The sequence below is a fragment of the Melitaea cinxia genome, chromosome 13, assembly GCF_905220565.1.
Source record: "Melitaea cinxia chromosome 13, ilMelCinx1.1, whole genome shotgun sequence".
NCBI lineage: Eukaryota > Metazoa > Arthropoda > Insecta > Lepidoptera > Nymphalidae > Melitaea > Melitaea cinxia.
The window spans coordinates 15634911-15662891 of NC_059406.1; the positions used below are offsets into that span (position 1 = coordinate 15634911).

At 34.4% G+C, this 27981-nt stretch overlaps 1 protein-coding gene and 1 long non-coding RNA gene across 2 annotated transcripts; one reads left to right on the top strand and one right to left on the bottom strand.

Moving 5' to 3' along the window:
- On the top strand, positions 1-27966 carry LOC123659059 (probable isocitrate dehydrogenase [NAD] subunit alpha, mitochondrial). The gene is made up of 7 exons (XM_045594330.1): positions 1-120; positions 453-620; positions 897-1075; positions 16980-17195; positions 18323-18458; positions 18849-18962; positions 27339-27966. The coding sequence occupies exons 1-7, from the start codon at positions 94-96 to the stop codon at positions 27564-27566; spliced, it is 1068 nt and encodes a 355-aa protein (XP_045450286.1). The 5' UTR covers positions 1-93; the 3' UTR covers positions 27567-27966.
- LOC123659060 lies at positions 9186-10156 on the bottom strand. The gene is made up of 2 exons (XR_006743970.1): positions 9707-10156; positions 9186-9636 (listed from the first exon to the last, which is right to left on the bottom strand). It is a non-coding gene; the product is annotated as an uncharacterized LOC123659060 (long non-coding RNA).
- Positions 27967-27981: the final 15 nt, after the last annotated feature.

Below are 27981 nucleotides of genomic sequence, written 5' to 3' on the forward strand. Positions count from 1 at the left end.
CAACAGTCCTAGTTCGCAGAGGCACTCGGCAGTATCCTCCCCCTCCGCCGCTCCACCGCGGAGTATCTTCTTCGTAGAATAAAATATAGTGAAATGGCTGCGAGAATTATCAGAAAAATTGTAAGTTTGTAGATCAGCGTAGTATTTTATCGTTTCTTACAATTTTCTGCATGCGTCCCTTGCCCTATTAAATTTCTACGACGGCTCGTTTAATTTCTTTTATCGTCCAAAAATAGACTTATAGTTATGTCGAAGAATTACATAAATGCGCTTTTGAAGCCTTTTCGTGAGAATAAAGCTGTCGAAAGCTTACTGAAATTGTTCGAGTCGGGGCCGAATAAACCCTCCGGAGGGGTCGGGAGTGTGAAAAACGAGGTTAACTAATTTTTTTGTGCTTTAGTTCTGCGGTGTAGTATGAGGTTATACGTTAGGTCTTTTGTGGTTTTGTTAAGGTGCCGGCGGGCCGAGCGGGAGCCGCTCAGTACAGCACGGGAGTGCGGAAGGTGACCCTTATTCCCGGCCACGGGATCGGGCCTGAGATCACCGTAGCCGTTCAGAAAATATTCGAAGCCGCCAAAGTGCCCATCGAATGGGATGAGGTGGACGTCACAGCTGTTAGAGTGAGTACACATGAATTTTTTTATTCAAATTATTACTTATTTTACCTGATAAATGTACTAAATATTTTAAAATTAATTAAAGTAATTCAAGTGAAATATTTCTTTTCAAATGAAAAGTAATTTTTATTTCATCAGAACTATAAGAAAAAGTTTCATAAATATTGTTGTGAGAATAATAATTTGTGTATTTAATTGATTATTAAATAGTTTTTAACAAATAAAAGTAAAAATAATCTTCTATCGAAGTTGACATGTTAATTGTAAATTGTTACCTAGGGACCAGATGGAAAATTCGGTATCCCTCAGCGAGCGATTGACTCGGTCAATGCAAACAAGATTGGACTCAAAGGGCCCTTGATGACCCCTGTGGGCAAGGGCTACCGCTCTCTCAACTTAGCACTACGTAAAGAATTCGACCTCTACGCTAATGTCAGACCTTGTAAAAGTTTAGATGGGTAAGTTTCAATTAATGCATTGCTTTCACAAATAACAGTAAATCACAGTGTTAAGGTACATGATAATAATTTTACTTTTTAAGTTTTTTTAATAACTAATAGAAATGTAGGTAGGAAAGGTATGGTAAAAATATTTCTTTTTTTTTTAAATCTTTATTATTTATGGAGGGTTTTGTCAGTCTGACGATTAGTAAAAATAATGTCATGTTTAAAAGAAGCATATTTGTATAATAAATTGCTAAGAGATCAAAAATTTTAATGACATGAAAAAAAAAATGTATTTGGCTTTGAAATTCTACAAAGGTCTAATATGTAGTTATAAAATATATTTTATAATAGATATATAAGGTTGTAATATATACACAAAAACAATACAGTTTTTCAGACGCTATAAAACGGCAAGCAGTTGTGCAAATGTTGGTCTGAGTAAACCTCTTTTTAAAAAAAAAAAAAAAATATATATATATATATATATATATATATATATATTATATAAATATAATATCGTAAAGTTGAAAAGTTTGTTTGTGTAAACATGCTAATTTCAAGAGCTACTGCTTCAAATTGAAACAATCTTTTTGAGTTGGATAGCCCATTTACCGTGGAAGACTATAGGCTATTTTTATACTCAAACTAGCTGACCCGGTGAACTTCGTATCGCCTAACACAAACTTTATCGTATGGTATTAAAGTTCAAATTGACTTTTAAGTATTATCACAAATCTTTTGTATGGGAGTATAGAAAAGTGTTGTTTTTAGACTTTTTCAAGAAATTTAAATTTTTTTTTTTTTTTTAGAATTTTTCTCTCCGTAAGAACCATCCTCGTACTTCAAGGAATATTTTAAAAAAAGAATTAGCGAAATCGGTCCAACCGTTCTCGAGTTTTGCGCTAAGCAACACATTCAGCGACTCATTTTTATATTATAGATTACAGCATATGGTTTTTCATAAATTATAATGGATATTCTACCTCCTCGACCTCGATCATAAAGTAATAAAAATGCCATTTTTCGAATGTCTTTGAAATTATATTATTATTCTCAAATAAACACATGTGAAACCGCATAGTACAGCTAGTTTAAATTACATTATTCAATATGACAATTATAATTTATCCATAATATAAATTATGACAATTACACAATAATACCATAGTCACACAATTGTACAAGCCTTATTGAGTTACATAATATGTAATTGTCACCTTACGTGGCTAAGTATGTGCCAGCTTAAACAGGATATGACTGACAGTGTTTGTGGTATATATTTGTTCTATTATGTTTATTAAAATAATTTTTGAATGAAAGTGTTTGAGCTTCGTATTCCATTTTTTTTTGGTAATTGATAGATTATAAATTGTTTACGCCTGTTTTATTGTTTAAATAGAGCCATCATAGTGTTTTCTATGCCAAGCCGCAAAAGCCTTTTGTACCACCATCATCATCATCATTATCATCATCATCATCATCATCATCATCATCATCATCATCACTATCACTATCATCACTTCAGCCTATAGCAGTCCACTGCTGGACATAGGCCTCCCTAAGTTCGCGCCAGACATCTCAATTTTCTGCAATCCTCATCCAGCCTACACCGGCAATCTTACGTAGATCGTCGGTCCAACGGGCCGGGGGACGTCCCACACTGCGTTTGCCGAGACGCGGTCTCCACTCCAGGACCCGTCTGCTCCAACGGCCATCGGTCCTGAGACACAGATGACCGGCCCACTGCCACTTCAACTTGCTAATTCTGTGGGCTATGTCGGTTACTTTCGTTCTCTCGCGGATAGTCACATTTCTAACCTTATGTGTAAATAAAATTAATTCCAAGAATGTAAAAAGCAATATTTCACGTGACTGCACTTATTGGCTTATCTTAATACAGTGTAATAAATCACCAATCTAACATTGATGTAGTAGAAAGATTATTTATTATCAATCAATTTTACGCTTCAGTCTGTAATATCCCACTGCTGGTCATAGGCCTCTTTCCCCATGTAAGAGAAAGATCAAATCTTAATCCACCACGCTCCTCCAATGCGGGTCGGCGGATATATTCCCTACTATGAGTAACGATCGCCATCAGGTGTACATAACAACAACAATCGAATCAACAACAGTTTAATAAAAACCACCAACAGAATTACATGTTTAATAAATATTATAATGCTTAGGTATTATATATATAATTCCTCTTAGTTACAGAATGCGCTTAGACAATTAAGTCGTCTGCCTATTCTAAAAATGTTGTAATGTTGTCTTGTTAACAACTTTTGAGTTTTCAATTCAATATTAGATATATATTTATTATAATCTGTAAGATATCCAAATAATAAATAAATGTCTCGACCGTGAAAATTGTACTTGAATCGAAGTCTCGGCATTTAATGATAAGATCTGATTCACTGCAGTTAGTAAGGCGCTCGGGTTCGATAATCTCTCTTATCTCATACGTGACGATTTGATATTACAGGGCTGCCAGATTATTTTAATTATATTTATTATTGATATTTAATTATACTTAGAGTGATGAGAAATGAATTGTGGTCAGCATTGTCCGTGAATGGTGTAAACAGTGTCCTCATACGAGCATTGTAATCTCTTTATAGGGATTCTAGTGCTTGTGTGAGGATGAATGGTTAATATCGAAAAAGGTGTTAGACAGGGATGTGTAGCGTCACCGTGGCTGTTTAATCTGTTCATGGACAATTGTTTGACAGAGTTAAAAGAGAATGAAAATGGGTTGAGAATGAATGAGTTACTCGTCAAATGTCTTCTCTATGCTGATGATCAAGTATTAGCAATGCTGACACTAAATATAAGTACTACAGAATGTCTTTATTTATAGTATGAAGCTAGCTTATAGCATGGTTATTAACAAAATAACAACATTCAAATACGCGTCGTTAGATTACACGTTGTTACAGAATGCGTTGAAGAAATAAAGGTTCACTGCTCGTTCCCCGTAGGTGATAGCGTGATAATTTGTAGCCTATATGTTGACCCGACTTCTTAATAATATTCGTGCCAAATTTGAAGTAAATCCATGCAGTACTTTTTGAGTTTATCCCGCACATATATTCAGACAAACAGACAAAAATTCTAAAAACTTATATTTTTGGCTTCGGTATCGATTGTAGATCACACCCCAAGTATTCTTTTAAAAAAATATTCAATGTACAGTTTTGACTTTCCTACCATTTTATTATATGTATAGATACTTTGGAATATCTGTGGCCGATAAATTGTAGGTAGGTCTAATGAATGTGCGTCAAAGCGATTCTTATCTGAGTTCATAAAACGAGCACTGCGTACTTTTTATCATACCCAAAAAAAAATTGTATTTTTAACCGACTTCCAAAAAGGAGGAGGTTCTCAATTCGACTGTTTTTTTTTTAACCGACTTCCAAAAAAGGAGGAGGTTCTCAATTCGACTGTTTTTTTTATGTATGTTACATCAGAACTTGACCAGATAGACCGATTTCGACAAATTTTGTTTTAATCGAAAGGTGGTGTGTGCCAATTGGTCCCATTTAAATTTATTTAAGATCTAACAACTACTTTTCGAGTTATATCTAATAATGCGTTTTTACTTGACGCTTTTTTCGTCGACCTACGTTGTATTATACGGCATAACTTTCTACTGGATGTACCGATTTTGATAATTCTTTTTTTGTTGGAAAGAAGATATCCCTAGTTTAGTACCATGATAAGGAAACCAGGATCTGATGATGGGATCCCAGAGAAATCGAGGGAAACTCCCGAAAATCCGCAATAACTTTTTACTGGGTGTATCGATTTTGATAATTTTTAATTTAATCGAAAGCTGATGTTTATCATGTGGTCACATATAAATTTTATCGAGATCTGATAACTACTTTTTGAGTAATCTTTGATAACGCGTAGTTACTCGACTATTTTTTTGTCGATCTACGTTGTAACTCTTCGATGTAATTGAAGTCGGTTTTTTTTTCATTTGCGAGCAAACACAATTATTGCAACATTTATTTATACTGAAATTATTAGAACTAAGTATTTATAGTGCTAAATACCTAACTGTGATATTAAATTTTACACGAGTCCAATATTTATTAAATATCTAAATAAGCATTTAAAACCATTGGAAAAAAAGTCCTTTAAGACTGATATATAATACTATACGTATATGTATAATACCTTATAATACTATACGATATATAATACTATACATATATATTTTACTGTATAATATATACTGATAGATAACGTGCAATTACTGTCGTTGCTAACCTTGTATGATCGATCGATTTGTGCTGTATTTCGGGTGTATAAAATTTACGACGCGTTGGCGCAGCGGTCACAGCACTGGTTTGCGATTGTTGCGCTTTTCGATTGCGGGTTCGATCCCCACACATGACAAACATTTGTATTGTAAATACAGATGTTTGTGCGTTTGTGCAGCCTTGTGGGTCTGCCCACCGTGCCTCGAAGAGCACGTTAAGCCGTCGGTCCCGGTTGTGTCCGTGTTGTCATGTACACCTGATAGCGATCGTTACTCATTGTAGGGAATGTATCCGCCTACCCGTAGTAGAGCAACAATACAATACAATACAAATACTCTTTATTGTACACTATCAGAGAAAAATTTTACACCGTAAAAGAAAATATAGACATGTACAAAAGGCGGTCTTATCGCTAAAAGAGCGATCTCTTCCAGACAACCTCTAGCATGAAAAGGACATGACTAAAGAATGAGACGGCATGGAGGTGTACATACATAATATATACATATAATACGTGAATATACATACATACACATACATACACATACACATATATATATACATATACATACATACATACATATATATACATATACACATACACACATACAAACACATATACATACACACATATATATATATATATATATATATATATATATATATATATATATATATATATATATATATATATATATATATATATATCAAATATATATAAACATAATATATAAAGAATATGAAAATACAAATATACATACGACAGAAGAGTGGAAGGACCGGCTAAAGTCATTGTCAGTAATATTTGTAGTAAATTAAATTTATAAACTTATAACGTGACTCATCAGTTTAAATAGTGTTTCTTTAAGTAACTTTTGAAAGTGTCTAGTGATTGTGCCCGCCTTATATTTACGGGTAAAGCATTCCACAACCGAACAGCATGTACCGAAAAAGAGTTAGTATAAAAAGAAGAAGTACGAGAAGGAATTTTAAGAATAAGATTATTATCCGATCGAAGAGACCGATCGTGACAGTTTGATAGTAGCTCAAAGCGCTCTTTTAAATAGGAAGGCGTCTTTGGATAAAACAGTACGCAGTAGAGAAGTGAAAGAATGTGAGTATTCCGGCGAAGTCGAATTGGGAGCCACCCGAGCTTTTTGCGAAACTCAGAAATGTGGTCATATTTCCTAAGTCCAAATATGAAGCGAATAGAAAGGTTTTGAATACGCTCGAGTTTATTTAATTGATCTTCCCTGAGGTCGAGGTAACAGGTGTCGGCATAGTCGAGAATAGGAAGAAGGATGGATTGTGCCAACGCAATCTTGGTGGGAATTGGCAAAAGATTTCGTAACCTACGAATGGAACTAATAGCAGTAAACATTTTACGACTAATTTCCATAATCTGTGAATTCCAGGTCAAATTTTGGTCAAAAATAATACCTAGATTCTTTACTTCAGAACTATAAGGAATAACATTGTTGTTAAATATAACTGATGGCAAAAGAGAGTGATCCAAACGACGAATCAAATGGTGGCTGCCAATAATAATAGCTTGACTTTTCACAGGATTTACTTTTAGACCAAATGAGTTACTCCAGTTAACAATTTCACTTAAGTCGGAGTTAATTGAGTTAATTGTATGGTGAATATCATCTAACCTAGAATGCGCATAAATCTGTAGGTCGTCTGCATACAAGTGGTAGAGAGAAGAAATACGGGAAGTTACATTATTAATAAAAGCTGAAAATAGCAGAGGCGATAGAACGCCTCCTTGAGGTACACCGGCATTGACGGTCCGCCAATCAGAATATGAGTCCTGAACTCGAACCCGCTGACGGCGACCGTATAAATAGCTATGAAACCAGCCAATTACCGATGAAGATAAGTTAAGGGAATTAAGAACCGCCAGCAGAATGTCAGTCTACCGTGATGAAGACATTACTAAAGTCTAGTAACGTCAAAACCGTGAGTTTCTGGCCGTCCATAGCCTGTCTGATGTCATCGCTAATCTTGACCAAAGCAGTAGTCGTACTATGACCCTCTCTGAAGCCGGATTGAAAACGATTTAGAAGGTTGTTTGAACAAAAGAAACATTCAAGTTGATGGTATAAAATTCGTTCTAAAACTTTAGAGAGGAACGGAACAATGGAAATAGGACGGTAATCACTGTATGAAGAGGGATTTCTTTTTTTTGGAAGTGGGATTATTTGGGCATCTTTCCATGGGGAAGGAAAAGTCATAGTCGCAACTGAGTTATTGAAAATGGATGTTAAGACAGGAGTGACATAATCAATAACAGGGATAATCATTTTCCGGCTAATGCTATCAGAACCAACAGCATCAGACTTTATGGCTAAAATATTCCTCCTAACATCACCCTCGGTTAATTGGCTAAAAGAAAATGGGGAAAATGTGGAGTTTACATTGGCAGAAAGAAGAGAAATGGTATTGGACTTGATAGCATTATCAATAGCATCTGAAGAGGAGAAGTGATTATTTAGTAAATTTAGGTCAATATCATTTGAAAATGCATTTTGATTGTGTACTTTGCCGACTCCAAGTGTTTTTAAAAATTTCCAAATTCTAGAGGTATTGCAGTCTTCTGTTACAGATGTGAAAATATGCCGTCGATGAGTATCTCTACAGAGTTTGTTGCAGCGATTCCGGATTATTTTGTAACGGAATTGGTTTTCAACTGTTGGATTTGACCTATATTTTGCTTTTGCTAAGTTTTTTCTCACTTGTAATGTTTTGATTTCTGGAGTAATCCAGGGTGCAGGGAGATGTTTAATGCGAATCCGTCGAATTGGAGCATGAATGTCGTACAGCTGAGTGAGTAAGGAGTTGAAGATATCGATTTGCTCATTAACCGACCTACCATCCACAGCCCCCAACCAGTCAATTTTACCAGCATCTTCCCGTAAGTGTTCCAGATTCATTCCACCAAAATTGCGCTGCAGAAGTATTCTCGCTTTTGGCTTAGGGGGTTTGATTTTATATGAGAGGAAAAGAAGATCATGATAGGAGAAAGCAAGTGCAGGACATTGACCATGTTTCACAACATGATCAATAGATGAAACAATAATTAAATCTAGCAAGGAGGGAGCGCAATTTGGAAAGCAGTGAGTTGCAGTAAGAGGAAGAATATTTAAATTTGATCCATTAATAGCTGAAGTCAAACGCAATGTTCGAGCATCTTTTTTCAGCAAGCACGTATTGAAGTCACCCATTATCACAGTGTGGCTGTATGTAGGAGAAAATTTGTCCAACAAATTTTCAAAGGATTGAAAGTAGTCAACGTTTTTTGAAGGACTATAGTACACGCCTAAAAGCAATTTTGTGCAAGAGAGGGTAACCTCAACGAAAAGGTGCTCTGGGTCACCGTCATTACGATTTAGAGAAAAGCTTATAATAGAGAAAGGAATATGAGATCTGAGGTAGATGGCGACACCACCGCCTGGCCGCCTAGTACGATCGTTCCGAATTAAGTGGTACCCCGGGAGAGAGTAGGAGATTGAGGGTAAGCAAGGTTTAAGCCAAGTCTCTGATACAAGAATAGCGTGCAAATGATTATTTTGAAAAGAAGATAAAAAGTCTGGAAAATGTGCTGGAATACTTTGAGCATTGATATGAATAATATTTAGATTATTCCCGACGTCATTAAAATGTGAGTCGAGAGAATCAGTCAGAGAAGGGGGAATGCTGTGAAAGCTACTGTCACTGTTGGGTTCGGAGGATGAAATGGATTGAAAAGAGTCATTCAAGCTGTCGTATAGTGCCATGTTATATAATTATAAAATATAATATTAATAATATATAGTAATAATTACAAATTATATTAAATATTTCGGCGGGTAGAAGTTAAAGTGTCAACACATACTTTTTTAGTGCTCTTAATTTTAAATCGAAAATAATTTAATAAACTTTATTTAGTCGGACTTTGAATGCATTTTATGTAATATCATACCGTGCTACCTGCCAGCTAATATTGTCCACATTGAATTTTCACTATACCACTAACAATGGACTCCATCAAGGATTCAATTTCATCATTAGCTGTGTCGTTCAACAATAGAATGAACGAATTTGAGAAGGATATGCAGAAGGGAATGCAGAATCACTCGCCACAGTCTACATCTTCGTTGGCTTCACAGTTCGCTTCATTCAAGGAATTTGTTGTTTCGGCATTGAATGCTTTACAGCGGCAGGTCGAGGTTTTGGCTAAGGACTTGGATCGCCTTGAAATGAGGAACAGGCGCAAAATGCTCCTAATACATGGCATCCCAGAAGAGAAATCTGAAAATTTAACAACTAAAATTACTATCATTGCTGCGGACCATCTCAATCTCACAAATTTTGCAAGTACCAGCATTAAGACATGTTACCGCCTAGGTCGTCCCTTAGACAAAAAGCCCAGACCGGTTGTTGTCAAATTTACGGATGTCGCAGTTCACGATATGGTATGGTTTGCCAAGACTAAGCTTAAGGGTACCGGGATTACTCTGTCCGAGTTTTTGACCAGGTCTCGTCATGAGGTCTTCTTAGAGGCAAGACAACGCTTTGGAGTAGTCAACTGCTGGACTCGAGATGGCATCATACATATTATTGCGGCGAATGGTGTACGTCACAAAGCCGAGTGCCTCTCAGACCTTGAAGGCATCTCCTGCTCAACACCTCAGAAATCTCCGTTGCTTGAGAAGACCGCATCGACCAAGACTGTCGACCTAAAGAGACCGGCCTCGCGCACGAGAAGAATCGCAAAACAAAAGTAATACCTTAAGACTTTTTTTTCTATTTTCCCCTTGTTATATTTTATTGTTATTATTAATTGTATACCTTTCAGCATTGTTCTTTATTTTCTTGTGGCGGTATACAAAAATTTGTTTAACTTCATTCTATTTACATCCTTACTTTACGGTATATTTATAATTCGTGTTTGTTTTGTTTCATATTCTTAGGCTTCTTAATTTACTACTGTTGTTGTTCGACACTGACAATGACAGATGTGTCAGTGATTCGGAAATCATATCATGTGTTCCTTTCCACTACGCTACGCTTCGGCAGTGCATATACTACTAAATACTTACTACATTATTTAATTATTGTTTCTTTTTCTTTTTTCTTTTTTTTTTTTTATTATTATAATTTTATTTATCAATTTTTATTATGATTTTTCTCTCGATCTTTATTAATTATGTGGTTTTGCTTTATTAAATCTGTCATCGTCTTTCACTTGTTATGTACTAAGTGTATATATTTTTTTCTCCAATAGCTGGCGGGCGTTTGCACGGTACCTTAGATGCTTATAATCTTTTATTTACATGCTTATATTAATTTATTATATATTTAATCATTTATTAATTTTAAAATTTATTTTATTTTTATAATTGTACATATTTTAATTTATTTTATTTATCGTCAATGGCAATTAATGACAGCGACAACTCTTTTCACTCCTTTTCTTCCTCTACCGAAGTACACAGTAATGACTCTAGTTTCCACAGCTTACCATCTCTTAGTGATAATCTCGAATCACACTTTCGCGACGTATCTAAAAACCTAAACATAGTACATATTAATGCGCAAAGTATTCCTGCTCACTATCCTGACTTATTATCTACATTTCAAAGTTCAAATGTTCATGCGATCTTGGTATCTGAATCTTGGCTCAAACCTTGCTTACATTCCACTTCCTACTCCCTCCCTGGATTTCATCTCATACGAAGTGATCGTATAGGTCGGCCAGGGGGAGGCGTTGCCATTTACCTTCGTCCTTATATTCCTTATACAATCATTAGTAATTCAATATCCTGTGACGGACATGGACCTGATCATCTCTTTGTCGAAATCACTCTTTCACATACCAAGTTGCTTTTGGGCGTATATTATAACCCATCACTCACTGTCGATTATTTTGCTTCATTTGAAAACCTTCTGGAAATGTATACGCCTCTTTATAGCCATACGGTGGTGATGGGGGATTTTAATACCTGTCTCCTTAAACGCGACGGGAGATCTTCACGTCTTTACTCCCTTGTTAATTCCGTCAATATGCATATCCTACCCTTGCAAGCTACCCACTACCTTCCTAATTGTGCTCCATCCCTCCTAGACCTTATTCTTGTTTCTTCACCTGACCATGTGGAAAAGCATGGTCAATCCTCAGCCAACGCATTCTCCTACCATGATCTCATATATCTTTCATATAAATTAAAACCCCCTAGAGCAAAGTCAAGGATCCTTCTGCAGCGTAATTTTGGTGGCATGGATTTGGACAGACTTCGTGAGGATGCTGCCGGGATTGATTGGTCGACGGTATTTAACGCGTCTGGGGTTGATGAAAAGATATCAAATTTCAATTCCCTTCTCATCAAATTATTCGATATTCACGCCCCTATACGCCCTGTTCGTATCAAGCATCTTCCTGCTCCTTGGCTGACCGACGAGATCAAAGCTTTGCAGGAGCAGAGAAACAGGGCTAAAGCGAGGTACAAGTCCGATCCGAACTCACAAAATTTGGAGAGGTATAAGAAGGTTCGAAATCGCTGCAACATGGCTTGTAGAGACGCACAACGACGCCATATCCATAAATCTGTCCTCGAGGAAGCAGACTGTGCCAAGGTATGGAAATTCCTCAAGTCACTCGGAGTTGGCAAATTCAAGCAATCCATTCCTACAAATTCTATTGACATTAATGGCCTTAACAGTTACTTTACTAACTCATGTACTATCGATAGTACCACTAAATCTAATACTATTACCAAACTTTCAGCCTTACGTACTCCTTTTGTGTTTTCATCTTTTAACTTTAGTCAATTATCTGAGTGTGGTGTTAAAGAGCATGTACTTGCTGTCAGCTCCAATGCTGTGGGCTGTGACTCCATTAGCCGAAAAATGATCCTTCCTATCATTGACTATATCGTTCCTGCCTTAACTCATATCTTCAACTATTCCTTCGCGTCTAATACTTTTCCCTCCTGTTGGAAAAACGCCCATATTATTCCTTTACCTATGAAATCCAATCCATCTGACTTCTCCGATTTCCGCCCAATATCTATCCTACCTTTCTTGTCCAAGGTTCTAGAGCGTCTTGTTCACCAACAGTTAACATCATTTCTTTCCTTAAACAATCTTCTAAATCCATTTCAATCCGGGTTTCGGAGGGGTCATAGCACGGTAACAGCACTTGTCAAAATCTCTGACGACATCAGACACGCAATGGACGATCGAAAACTTACGGTTCTGGCTTTACTTGATTTTAGTAATGCCTTTAATACTGTGGACTTCGATATACTGTTGTCTGTGTTAGGTTCCTTTAACATATCTCCACCAGTAATTGACTGGTTTCAAAGTTACTTGTATGGGCGTCGGCAGCGTTTGCAAGTTCATGATACTTTCTCTGACTGGGCTAACGTATTTGCTGGCGTACCGCAAGGTGGCGTGTTGTCTCCTCTTCTTTTTTCTTTATTTATAAATTCAGTAACTACCAACTTATCTTCTCTCTATCACCTGTATGCAGACGATCTTCAAATATACACTCACTCTAAGCTGGCTGATCTACCCACGAGTATCCAGCAACTAAATAATGACTTGGACCTTATTTTTATATGGAGTAACGCGTACGGGTTAAAAGTTAATCCTGCTAAGTCTCAAGTGATTATCGTGGGTAGTCCAAAACTAGTCAGTAGCATTGATTGGTTACTTTTACCTCCTGTACTCTTCAACAAAGTTGTTTTGAACGTCAGTGATAAAGTGAAAAATCTAGGAATAACTTTCGATCGTCATCTCTCTTGGTCACCTCAATTAACTGAGCTAAGCCGGAAATTGTTTGCAGCCGTCGGTTCACTCCGTCGACTCCAGTACTTTCTTCCCTTGCCTACCAAAATTGCGCTGGCACAATCACTACTTTTACCAATCCTTGACTATGCAGATACGTGTTTTCTGGATCTTAAAGAGGAGCAACTAAATAAGCTTGAGCGCCTTCAAAATCTCTGTATAAGGTTCATATTTGGTCTTCGCAAATATGACCACGTCTCCGATTTTCGCAGTAAACTCAAGTGGCTCCCAATTCGCCTTCGCAGGAATACCCATGTACTTACTCTACTCTACTGTGTTCTTTTTAATCCTAATGCCCCTCATTACCTTAAAGAACGGTTTACGTTTCTTTGCGATTCCCATGAGCGGTCCCTTAGATCTGAATCCAATTTGCTTCTGAAAATTCCTCCCCATTCTACCTCCTTCTACTCCAATTCATTTACTGTTAATGCTGCCCGTCTGTGGAACTCTCTTCCGCTCTCAATAAAACAAGCTCCAACACAAGCTTGCTTCAAGCAACGCCTTAAAAAGCATTATATGTCGCTCATTAAGTCATAACTGTCGCGATTTGTAGTTTACTTTAAGTGTACATATATATATATATTTATATGTGTGTGTGTATATATGTATATATTTTTATATGTGTATGTATGTATGTGTGTATGTATGTCTATGTGCGTGTATATGTATTTTATATAGTATACACTAAAATATTTACTTATTATGTATGTTTTTTTTTTTTTTTCTTTAATAATTATGTAAGTATCATATCGTAGTTTTTATCTATTTATTATTGATTTTTCCTCCTTAATTTGTGCACACTTCTAACCGCTGCTACTGTATCGTGTCCAGTTCCCAAAGGTTATCTGGAAGAAATCGCTATTTAGCGATAAGATCGCCTTTGTACATCTTGTATTGTATCTTTCTTTATATGTGTCTGTATTTTGGTGTACATTAAGAATAAATAAATAAATAAATAAATAAATATAGATTAAAAAATAAAACTAATTTAAAACTAGACAGATAAATAAGTAATAGAATAAAATAAATAATAATTAATAAAATTTTATGTTGTCAAAAATTACTTATGTCATATCCTTTTACCCGCCAGCAATAAGAAAATAATTATTAAATAGAATATAAAAAAATTATTGCTATTTTACACACATATATGTCGGATGTCTGTTATTCCAAAACAGTAAACAACATTGAAAACTACAAAAAAAAGTAAAGCATAAAGTTAAGAATCTTAAAAAAAAAAAAAAAAAACAAAATGAAAAAAAAAATGCTAAAAACATGTTAATAATTACATAAACAAACGTAAATAGACAATTAATGAACTTTAATTTATGGAAATGACCAAAGTACCTATGTATGGAAGAGACTTAACATAGACATCCGACGACGACACAACATAACATGACATAAAAGAGGGTACACACAAAAAAAAAACATAGAGTAATAAAAATTGTTGTATAAAGAGGGTAATTTAAGTTTCCGATCACAATTATCAAAACAAACAGTATCATCTACTTTTTAAAAACCCTCTTCGTGCGTGGTTTTATTACCCTGTCCGTAGACTTCGATTCAGTAGCTTTAGCTGGTGTCGGAGACTTAATATCTAACGCTGATTTCGGAATGTCGTTAAGATCCGACAAGCATTCAGCTTTATACCGCATATTATAGAGCAACGTGGTGGATTAAGCTCTGATCCTTCTCCTATGTGGGGCAAAAAGCCTATACAGTGAGACATTACAGCAGTGGGATATTACAGGCTGAAGCATAGTATAAAATTTACAGTTTAAATAAAATAATAAAGTATGAAGACAAATGCAACCGCTCTCTTATACAAACATCTGCGGTCGCAAATTCTGATCAGGATGGATATTTATTTTGTATTTGTACTAATATTTGTTTACCGTCTGGATATCTTTCTTTCGTAGGTTTCTTCACCGTGTATCCGAGAGCATGTAAAGCTATCGGTCTCGAATGTTATCATAAACACAAATCAATCTTTATTCATGATATGGACTATACCTTTTTGTATTTTATTGTATAAAAAAATATACATAAAAATTACTTGTATAGTCTATGACTCTATGGCAAAGTTTTGAACTTATTTAAAAAGATATCTCTTCCAGTGAAGCAATAGTCATGAGAGAGCGTTGTATATCGGGTTAGACAGTACAAGAAATAGCAAAATAAAAAATAGATATGTTAAAATTATTATAAATACATATGGACCGGTAAAAATTATTTCTTATTGTAATTTTACGGCTATCAGATAATCGAGAAACATGCTTATGTTTTATGAGAATCATACAAAAAATTATCAGTATCATATCATCCAAATAGCGCTAAGAAGGACTTTATCAAGTTATGTAATACTAAAATCAGCTGATGTTAGTTTAAAAATTATTTATTTATAACAATATTTTGTATGATTGTGTAGATTTTCTAGACATTGACAGGAGTCAATAGAATAGAAATTCTTACACAATTACACAAAATATTGTTATTAGCACTAAAAACTGTATTGTATTTGTATGTAACAGTAAAAAAAAATTACCTCGTAACTGTAATTGAAGTATTGTTTTTGTTTTCTTTACAAAATAAACGAAATAAAAAATTAGTTACATAATTCATCTATACATATAATAAGATGTCAGAAAAGTCAAAACTGTACATTGAATATTTTTTTTTAAAGAATACTTGGGGTGTGATCTACAATCGATACCGAAGCCAAAAATATAGTTTTTAGAATTTTTGCCTGTTTGTCTGTATGTATGTCTGGGATAAACTCAAAAAGTACCGCATGGAATTACTTCAAATTTCCCACGATTATTATTAAGAAGTCGGGTCAACATATAGGCTACATATTATCACGCTATCACCTACGGGGAACGAGCAGTAAACCTTTATTTCTTCAACGCATTTTGTAACGTGTAATCTAACGACGCATATTTGAATGTTGTTGTTATGTTAATAACCATGCTATAAGCTAGCTTCACACTATAAATGAAGACATTCTGTAGTATATTTAGTGTCAGCATTGCACCCGTCCGAAGCTGGGGCGGGTCGCTAGTTACAATATACACGCTACGGAAAAAGACATCCTCGAGCATAGTCTCAAGATGGCGATTCATAATAGAGACACCGCCGTCGTTGAGAGTTTTCTCGAGATGTCAAAATAAAATTCGAATAGGTTACTTTGCTTGGGAAGAGTAAGTTGGTGGTAATATAGACAATATTTAAAAAAAAAAAATAATTTTTTTTAAGAAAACTAAGATTAAGCTAGATATAAGTATAGTATTATAAGGAAATAATAACAATACAAAAAAAAAATTGTACCATTATATTAGATTAAGAACTGGTCGGTGGACTCACGTCTCTTTTGGAGACATTAAAAAAAATAGTCTAACTTGAACAGCGATGTTGCTGAGTAACGCCTACCTTGAAATAGAAAAAAATAAAAATAAAAATTGCATGTTTTTAGAATAAAAAAGGACATGGGTTCATAAGCCCGTGGATGTATATCACTTGTAAAAAAAAATAAGTTACAATATACAAAATTACTTAAAAAACAGTAATTGTTTATTTAACATATTCGCTTAGAATAATATATAATTATTAACTACACTTAACAGTATTCATACTTCAAAGAGTATACACTGTGTAAAGTGTTCTTTACAAAGTCTGTAAAATTAACTTGCTAAAAAGTATAAAACCTACAAGCATCACAGGATTTATGCGTCGCATTTTCCACAAAGCAATTTTTGTTCAAAAAGTTATCCAAATTTCGAACAAAAAACGTTAAATTTCAGCATCAAGACCCTATACGACAACGTGGACGTAGTCACGATCCGAGAGAACACAGAGGGAGAATACTCGGGTATCGAACACGAGATAGTAGATGGAGTGGTCCAGTCCATCAAACTAATTACCGAGGAGGCCAGCAAGCGAGTGGCCGAGTTCGCCTTCCAGTTCGCAAGGGATAACAAGAGGAAGAAGGTCACCGCTGTACACAAGGCCAACATCATGTGAGCTAAAAATAGATTAGTTATAATTTTAATTCTGTATTAGGTTAGATTGGAGGGTAGATCGAAAATAAATGTTCCATCAAATTTTAACTATTTTGGAAAAAATAAATAACGAAAATTATTTCTGTACTTGTTAGATGAGAACACAGAGTAGTAGAAAAGTTTTTCAAAACAAAAAAAAATATTAAACATCCAACCTATAATTCCGGTAGGGAGCGGCTACCGTAGCCTATGGACGTGGTCAACACCAGGAGCAATGCAACACCATTGCCAGTGGCGTAGCGAGGGGAGGCAAGTGGGGCATTATGCCCCATGCGCTCCTCAAAAAGAGGCGCCAAATAGTCCGCAAAACAAAAAAATGCTGGACATATTATATTGTTTTCGAATGGGGGGGGGGGGGCGCTAAAACAGTAGTATAATTATTCAATTTTCATTGACTTGCCTAATAAAATCATTCAAATTTTGCACTGAAGTGGTAACATTAAATAATCGGTAAACGATTATTTGTTTAAAAATAAAACGGAACTAACTTCCTTTCATTCTTAATAGATATCTCCTATATATATATATATATATATCTTTTTTTTTATTATAATCTTCCACTTTGAAACTTAGTTTCATTTACGAAAGAAAATCTTGGTGATGACAACGTGCCACAAAAAGGCTCAATAAACTAGCATCTTTTGGCTTCATATATTGTCAGTAGAACTATTAGAACTTTTGACACAAGTAATTAAAATGTATGGTCATACTGAATTATGTGGGAAGGTGGTAACACGAGCAACGGCCTCGAGTCTTAGATACAGCTGATTATGTGTCTTCATTGCCATTAATAGAAGATATCAAGTAACCTTCTTGTAATAGAAATACCGTGGCGTTTCAAATTCAAAATTTTGTCTATCACAGGCAAACTCATATAATGATCGCAACATCGTGATCCGTATTTTCAGACAGACAGAAGGTTGCAGGGTGTTTTTTGTTTTTTTTTTTGCGAGATATCTCATTACAGTCCCCATCCCTCCCTCCCGTCGTGATTTTTTTCCCCGAACATCGCCCCTCCCCCTTTCGAGCCTCAAGTGATTAATGATCGACCCCTGACATGTAACACGTAACATGCACATGTGCAGGCGCATGTCGGACGGGCTGTTCCTGCGTTGTTGCCGCGACCTGGCCACGCAGTACCCGGACGTCAAGTTCGAGGAGCGCTACCTCGACACCGTGTGCCTCAACATGGTCCAGGACCCCTCCAAGTTCGACGTGCTGGTGAGTGTGTGGCTGTGTGTTTGTGTGTGTTTGTATGCAAGCGTGTGAATTTTTTTTATTTTTTTTAAATATATCCATATACAACAAGTTGGCAAGTAAGCGTATGGTTCACCTATGATGGATGATAAGCGATTACTGAAGCTTATAGACGCTTGTAAGCGTGTTGCTGACCCTACCCCCATCCCCCAGTCACCTTACTCACCAACAGGAACGGAACACCCCTTGAAAGCAGTATAATTTAGCTGTGATCTTCTTTAAGGTCGAGGTACTTACTTTCCCAGTCGGGCAGCTCTAGATTTTGAGCAGGAAATTTCCAACTGTGTCCTACCTCAGTTATCGATAATAGAATTTACTGTGTGTAATAATATTGAACATTTTGTATATTTCCAGGTGATGCCCAACTTGTACGGCGACATCATGTCGGACATGTGCTCCGGTCTGGTCGGAGGCCTGGGACTCACGCCCTCCGGAAACATTGGCAAGAATGGCGCGCTCTTTGAATCTGTGAGTAGCGTACATACAGCATACACCGTGTTTATAAACACATGACAATTATTACAATTATACACGGGTCGATTTTAAGGCTGTTTACTACAGAATCCAGACAAACTTAATAATCCCCTGACATTTCAGTGGGATTGAGTTCAAAGAAAGAGAAAGAGATAGGCTTTTAAAAGTAGTTTTGTAAAAAAGATTAAAAAACTGAAAAAATTCAGACGACTTACGAATTTTAGTTAAATTAAAGTTTGTATTATCAACTATTAGTCTACTTATCAATCATACATTTTAAGTAAAAACAAAAAAAATCCAGCTTAAACCAGATTTTTCCTTCATAAAATTAAGAAACTAAATCACCTTCCCACGTAGTTGAAGTTAACATTGCACTCAACTTTATTATTTACACGTTTATTTACTAACATTCAGCGACATATTGAAATATGAAATAAAAAACGAGTGTGCTTTAGACAATGCGACTGAAGTAAAACTTCTGCACAATAGGCCTGCACTGTGTCTTTGATATACGAAACGTAACTGGTTATGAGGAAAGAGAGAAAGAAAATGTGTGCTCGCACCTCTCTTTTGCTCCTTTCGCCTCGCCGGTCACACTTTTCGCAACGCTCTCGTGACCAGCTTACTCCCCAAGTCAAGCGTGCGTAAAGAGGTTTTACTTCAAAACATAATATTTTTGGATTTCTCCTCGAAATAAAAAAAAAATAGAAAAATATAGGTTCACAATTCGAGTGTATTTACTTGTAAATCTATGTTACCACAGAAATTTTTACTGGGTACACCGATTTTGATGATTCTTTTTTTATCGAAAGCTGGTGCTTGTCATGTGGCCCTAATAAAGTTTGATCGACATTTGACGAGCACTTTTTGAGTTATCCCTAATAATGGGTTAAAATTTAATTTACTATTTTTTCGATTTACCAACACAGTATTACTTGGCGATGTCAATTAAAGTCGTTTGTTTTTCATTTTCAAAAACAATTACTACAATTTAAATGAGATCTGACGAGTGCTTTTCGAATTATATCTAATAACGCATATTTACTTGACTATTTTTTCGTCTACCTACGTAGTATTACTTGTCAATTTAATGGAAGTCGGTTTTTTTTATCGTTTGCGTACAAACACAATCATCAACAATGTACAAGTTGCATATAATAGTGAGATAGTAAGCAGTGAAAATATATTAAATGTAAGTCTTATTACATTAAATTTTTGTACTAACCAGTGTGAGTGCGGTTGAACATCACTAAAACTGTGTTTTGCATGGATCAGTCCATCGTGTATTGTCCATTTGACGTTATTAATAATTATACAATTATTATTTAACTATTAATAATAATAAATTGAAATAAAATATTGTTTCGTAAGGCGGATTTCGGTTTGGAAGTATTTGAAGTGTCCAATTAAAATATATCAATTATTAAGACTTAAATGTCTTACATTTGTTTTTTTTTTTTAATCAATCGTGTTTAATTCCTGTGACACTAGTCTTGTCCGGTTACATAACTCTCTGAACTTTGAATGGTTGGAAACTGTGTACCCGTGACGAAGGCTCTAGCAAATGTTAGGAACTCAGAATTAAAACCAGAAAATTTTAAAAAATTATTTTATTTATTTTTATTTTGAATAGAAATTATCTCGAAATATGTCTTTTTAATTAAAAATTAAACCATGGAGTAGTTTCATAAAGAATAATGCTGCATTCAATACGAGTACTACTACTGCATACAAAACTCAGATAATAATAAAAATTAAATTATATAAAAAAGGTCCATATGTCTATATACAACAACTATGTGTATAATTATGGCAGTTTCTATATCAGTATATTTAAACAAATTATTTCTTTTTATGATGCTAAATTTAACCTTAGTTATAGTAAAAGAAAATAGGTACACATATTATATAATATTATACGTAAAATAAATATTATATTATTAAAAAGACAAAAGTATATTCGGTGACCGTTTCTTAATATTTTGTGTGTGCTATATACATCTGTCTACCTCTACCACTATATATTGTGATTCTTTATTTTAACAAGACTATCCCACTAACTAGCACTTATCTATATGTATCATTACTTGTATGTAGTCTGACACATGAAAGTAAAATTTATAGTGATGTAATTTTTTTTAATAAGGGGCCAACCATAAATTACGACACACCTTAAATGGGTCCATGAAGTGTGACATTGTGTGACAAGAGGTGGGGAGGAGTCCAAAGTTTTATGACATCACATTTTAAAATATCTAATTGTTAATATTTAAGTAATTTAATTTTTCATACCTATGCTGAAAAATTATGATTTTATTGAAAAATAATGTAAAATTAAATAAAAATAACTGGTGTTTAAATCTAATAAATAATAGTTTATAGATGTAAATTTGTAAAATATGGACGTAATTGTGGATGACCCCTAAAGCAACTTTTAAATTTAAGGTGAAATAAGCATTGACTATTCGATAATGCATCCTTTAAAGTTTAATATATTATCAAAGACAAATTATTTGTATTTTGGAATGTGATATTTTTATGTCTAAAATTAAGATAACTGAACCAGATAGTGCTTTCATTTAAGACTGATATATAGACAAATTATATAGTTGAATTTAAAATTAATTTGTGCAAATAAAATTAGCAATATTATTTTTCAAGTATCAAACTGAGTTAGTATCGACTACAATATCTATTTCGGAAATGTCATATCAAGTTTTAGAATTACCCTCATTTTTCGATTTTTATTTTCACGTGTCAGACGAACCTATACTACTCACAATTGTTCTCTTAAGACACAATGCCTCATTTACTAACTCTTATCATTGGTGATGCTAAAGGTACACGGAACGGCACCAGCCATCGCTGGCCAAGACAAGGCCAACCCAACAGCGTTGCTACTTTCTGCCGTTATGATGTTAAGATACATGAAGCTTGCAGAACTAGCTAACCGCATTGAAGGAGCCTGCTTCCAGGTCTTGAAGGAAGGGCAGGTTCTCACCGAAGATCTAGGAGGTTCTAGTACTTGTACACAGTACACTGATGAAATTATCAGCAAGTTGCAGTAAATTTTACTACTGTGAGTGTATAAGGGCGTGTATCACTGCTTGTGGATAAAGTTTATCCAGCACATAAGTTACGAATAGTCGTACAACAGGAGATAGAATAAGCCATCAGCGCCTGTTTCTCCTCAACAAACTACAACTCTTATATTCACAATTGTGAATAGAAATTTCACATACATAAATTGGAATTCAATGATAAAAAGGAATAATATAACAAAAACTTTTATCTGTCGGATACAGCTATCCTTCAAATAGCGTTATCCACAACCAGTGAACCAGGCCCTAAAAATAAAAATAAATATTCGAACCCATAAAGATCCACAGGTGTTGGAACAATTGTTTAATTAATTATGTCCCATTGAATTGAGATTTGTGGTGGAATGTTTTTTGTAGAAATGGTATGTAAGTAGGATTTTAATTGTTTTGTAAGCCATATTTATTTTATTTTTACAAAAGATAGGCTTCAATATACTTGTGAATATTAAACACGATAGTTTAAATGGAGGTGCGCTTTTAGGAAATGTTCAATCTAAAGGTTGCCCATGTTTATAAGTGTCTGAATACGTAATTAAAACTGTAATAAAAATGAATAATCTTTGTAAGCAAAACAGTATTAAAAGAAAAGCCCTGATATACATATAATATGTATTTCTAGAGACACATAGACACACTTATGTACTAGAAATCTATAAAAAATTACCAGAAAATAATTGTTTTCAAAATTTTACTTCAAGTTTTAAACATTTAATAAAAAGATGTAATACATAGTATAATAAGACGAAGTTAACTTGTAACTGTTATGTTATTTTTCTACCCATTGTTAAATATCATGACAATTAGTAGAGTCTAAATTTGTACTTACGATTCAGCCTGTAACATCCCGCTGCTGGGCCACAGATTATGAATTATAATGTTGAATTAAATATAGTCACCACTATGAATTTAAAAATTTAATATTTTTCAAGTTACCATCACTTTAATTGTAATGCAATCATAAGGAATAGAAATTATTTCTGTCAAATTATTTTTATCCAGTATTATTTTGGAATTTATATGAAAAAAAAAAACGAATATGCTTTAGACCACACGACTGAAGTAAAACTTGCGAAATGTAACTCTCTCTTTCTATCTTCACTAACTTATTATCTCCCTCTCAACTTCCGTTTGCATCGCCCGATCACAGTTTTCGTAACGCTCTCGTCACGCATTCACCAGCTTACTGAAATATACTCAACTTTTAGAAAACTTCAAGAATCAAGTGACTATTTTACTATCAGCTTAGTGATACTAAGATAAAATTAGTTCAATTTAGTGTTAGGAGTCAATTATGAAATATATTCACTGAACACTGGATTTAGAAAACGATTCAATCAACTCTCAAAGCAGACTTTTGAAATTTTACGGTTGATAAGAAAAACAAATTGTTTTTTGAGTGTAAGAACTTTCCCCACCCTTTCTACCTACCTTAAGAAAATGCAGATTTTTGTTACATATAATGTAATAAAAGTGCCATGATGCTAATTGGATGATTTTCTACTAATGTGAGATATACGAAAAAAAATATTTAAAATTTTCTTTAACCATAAATTTTCGTAAAAAATACGATAATACTGTTCTTAATATAATAGATATTAAGGGCTAGTTTCGCTGGTTGTGGATTATGTTTATCATGCAAATAAGTTACCAATAAACATTAACAGCAGAAGGTAGAATAGGTAATTAGGTCTTGTTTCTCCTCAACTACAATGTTTGCGAAAAGCAATATTTCAAAAATACAGTGCAATTCGATGGTAAAAATGAATAATATGTAAGAAAATTTTATGTCTTAGATACCGTTATCCGTTACATAGTGTTCCACAACCAGGGAAACAGGCTCTTAATGGAATAGTGATTGTGATTGAAATCCTAAGTTGGTTTGGAGAATTTGTTTTTGAGACAATTTTGTCAAAAACAGGAGTGATATGTATTTGATGTGATGATTTTTTTTTTTTTTGTTATTGTAAGTTATTTATTAGTCTACTTCTAGTATTTACGATGGTGATACCCGGCTGTCTACGTGTGAATGCTAGGTGATGAAATATGAAACAAACACTTTAAATTTGCATTTTGACATGTACATATAATGTCATTTACGTACATTCTGATTTCTTTTCAATGTAAGTATAATGTGTCAAAATTGATTGTACCGTTTTGTCCGTTGGCATTTGAATATGACGAATTGAAAATTTAGAAAATAAATTCTCATTTCTCATATGTTTATCACGAGATGATAATTGGAAAGTATGTTTTATGTATTAATGAATACTACTTTAATAAAATATTTAGCTAACAGGTAACAATAATGGCCATAAATAAACAGTATTTATACAGTAATGTTTAATTTTTAAGCTCCCGCAGACTAACTTCCATTTATTTATTGTATAGCTTGTTACTTCTGAGCTAAATGCAAGTCCATACTTTATTACGATATTGGTCTTTACCAAACAAATATAAGCGTTATGTATGTGTAACTTTAAAAACGTGTCTGCTGGATTTAGGCATTGTCATTTAATTAGCACTGTCTATTGCTGTTTAAGACATTTTGAAATTATTTGAATAGACATAGTATATAAAGGTACTAAAATAGCCGATTGTTTTGTCAACGTTTCAAACAATGGCGTATAATTTGCCGCCAAAAAGGAAATGTAGTCCACGGGGGCTCTTACTTTAGTTTTAGTTAGCCAAGTTTCCTAATTTGTGATGCGTAATGTTAAATTATTCCTTCGCTAGTAAAATGAGTGTAGAATAATTTTTATTGATATATGTACCATATTTATTATCAGTTTCAGATGTAATCTGACAATAAAATTATGATTAAATGAAATATGAGATTGCTTTGTGTTTTCTTTCCCTAAAAAAAGAAAATATATATTAAAAAGGTGTGTTTTGTTTTACTGTACTGTTTTGAGGTACATGAACGGATATCAGCAGCGGTCAAGCAACGTGTTGTTTGTGGAGAAAATAAGCTACCTACTCCGTTTTGTTACATTTATAAATGTTTCAATTAACATGGTAATTTTTATTACTAAAATTATTTAAAAACTCTATTTATCTACCATGTTTTTTATTTTCATTTTGCGAAGCTTAATATTTTGACATCATCTGCAAATGTCTTGTTCACGATACTGAAGTTTGCGGTTAGACGTTGACGGCTTTAGAAGTGGCCATACTGGTCTACCTCCTTTCTCGTATGTTATATGCGTAAAGACTGGTCACTACCACAGTCTTATACACAGGTCGGGAAACTACAGTGGTGAGGGGTACGTCGGCTTAATGGTTTACTGCCATCACAGGCAAGATGATCGCTTGGTGTGCTTTGCAACGGAGACAGAATATCATTCTGTCTCTTTTCTATCACCACGCATTTATATTTTAAAATATAACTAATTACAATGACACGTCAATATAACCAATTAAAATGAAGCGTCACCACCGCACACAGAAATAGCAGTCAACGTACAGCAGCGTACGCGAACGAAAAGTTATGACATTATCGTATGAAATTAGGCTTATTTCCTGACCTGTATATAAGACTGTGGTCACCACTACCATTGTCACTTTCACCCCTACCATGGTCCCTTTCACCTCTACCATTGCCCCCCTTTCACCCCTGCCATGGTCCTTGTTCCTTTCACCCCTACAATTGTCCCTTTTACCCCCACTATTGTCTCTACCCCACTATTGTCCCTTTCACCCCTACTATTGTCCCCTTTAGCCCTACTATTGTCCTCTTTACCCCTACTATTGTCCCCTTTACCCCTACTATTGTCCCCTTTACCCCTACTATTGTCCCCTTTCCCCTACTATTGTCCCCTTTCCCCTACTATTGTCCCCTTTACCCCTACTATTGTCCCCTTTACCCCTACTATTGTCCCCTTTACCCCTACTATTGTCCCCTTTACCCCTACTATTGTCCCCTTTACCTCTACTATTGTCCCCTTTACCCCTAATATTGTCCCTTCCTCTCCTACGATTGACCCTTGTTACAAGTACACTCGACACGGGAAGTGTAGTGTAGTAGTAATGTAAATAAAAAACATGCTAACATATCCCGTTTTTAAAGAATAGTAATTTATAACTGATTACTGGGTGTACTGATTTTAATGATTATTTCATTCGAAAGCTGGTGCTTGTCATGTGGCTCCATTTAATTTGACTGAGATTTGACGATTTTTTAGGTTATCTCAAATGCGTATTGAAGTATACCTGTCGAAGTAAATGTAAGTCGGGTTGTTTTAGTTTGAGAATAGGACTCTTTGGTATTTATAATTTTTATCGCAAATGAGGTAACTATTTATATTTTTATCTTTGTCAATCATTATCGTGAGTACGGAATTTCTTCTCTGACGCTGATGCAATAATAATTATGAATATTTACGTCATAATATGAAAATCAAATGCGTAGTTAATAAAGTCAAATATTATTCGCATAATGCATCATTTAGGTACTAACTTGAAACTCATTCGAGTTTTATCGAACATCAGTGTTGTCGACATTATCAGTAGTTTCACAATCAACCAGTAGAAGGTACATCATTCTACTATCAAAGCATTTATTAATTATACTAACTGTGCCCGCGACTTCATTCGCGTGAAATTTAACAAAAAACTATTACTTAGTTTAGTTACGTAGTTGTTGTTCAGTTCGCAGAGTTATAAAATAAATAAATTTCTAAAATAAAAGTAGCCTAAGTTATTCCTTACTATATCAGTTATGTGCCAGTGAAAGTCCCGTCATACTTGGTTCAGCCGTTTCAGAGATTAGCCGGAACAAACAGACAGACAGTCAAAAATTGTAAAAAATGTTATTTTGGTATATGTACCGTGTATACAACCATGTGCATTTAGTTAAAAGTGGTTATTTTAACATTACAAACAGACACTCCAATTTTATTTATTTGTATTAGAAAAAAAAAATACAGTCGAATTGAGAACCTCCTCCTTTTTTGGAAGTCGGTTAATAATAGTCACACATCAACAGATAACGCTGTCTGCCATAGACTGACCAGCTAGTGTAATTAAATTCAGTTATTTTTTTTTTTATTTAAATTTTAGATGTAGTGTTAGTGTATATTAATAATAATAAAAAAAATTAGGTACCATTTTATGTTTTTTGCTGTTAAAGATTTCCGTAAAGCTAAAGGAAGTTATTTTATAAGATGTGTTATAATATAACTTAAAATTTCTTTTACCGGATAAGTTATTATCTCGGTAAAAGAAAATGACGTGACCAGACGCTTCGTTTGATCATTTATGTTTTGTACAGGTTCACGGAACAGCTCCCGACATCGCGGGTAAGGACATGGCTAACCCTACCGCCCTGCTGTTGTCTGCCATTATGATGCTCAGACATTTGCAACTTAACGAACACGCCGACAGAGTCCAAAACGCCTGTTACGAGGTTTTGCGTGAAGGAAAAGCACTAACTGGAGACTTAGGCGGCACGGGAAAGTGTAGCGAGTACACCAATGCAATTATTTCAAAATTAAACTAAATTATTATTTGTATATTTGGTAGGATTTTTCCCGCCCTTTTGGATATAAATGAAAAAAAAGTGTTACCAGCTTGACGCAATTCAATTTGCGAATATGGCGACTATATAGTATTATTTTAGTTTTCTTAAATAAAAATACTTAAGCTACTGGAGTGGTTGGTAAGTAAGAAGAGAATATTAAATGCCAAAGCACACATTATCTGAAAGATATATCATTTTATTACTTTTCATTTGCCAATAAAAATTTTAAAACTGAAATGAGATTATGATCAAGACTAAAAATCTTGTCTTATAAACTTCTTTCTTTTAATTATTATTTATTAAAAATCAATTCATCAATGAGTTTCTTTGTCAAACGAGGAAGAAAATGAAATTTCTAATAAACTACTTGTTACAGTTATTGTAGTTTTAATAA

What these genes read in the sequence shown, in the direction of transcription:
- LOC123659059 (XM_045594330.1), top strand. Translation starts at nt 94, where the DNA reads ATGGCTGCGAGAATTATCAGAAAAATT. An exon ending in TGGACGTCACAGCTGTTAGA is followed by an intron (nt 621 to 896) that starts GTGAGTACACAT and finishes ATTGTTACCTAG; the next exon opens with GGACCAGATGGAAAATTCGG. An exon ending in CCTCCAAGTTCGACGTGCTG is followed by an intron (nt 18,459 to 18,848) that starts GTGAGTGTGTGG and finishes GTATATTTCCAG; the next exon opens with GTGATGCCCAACTTGTACGG.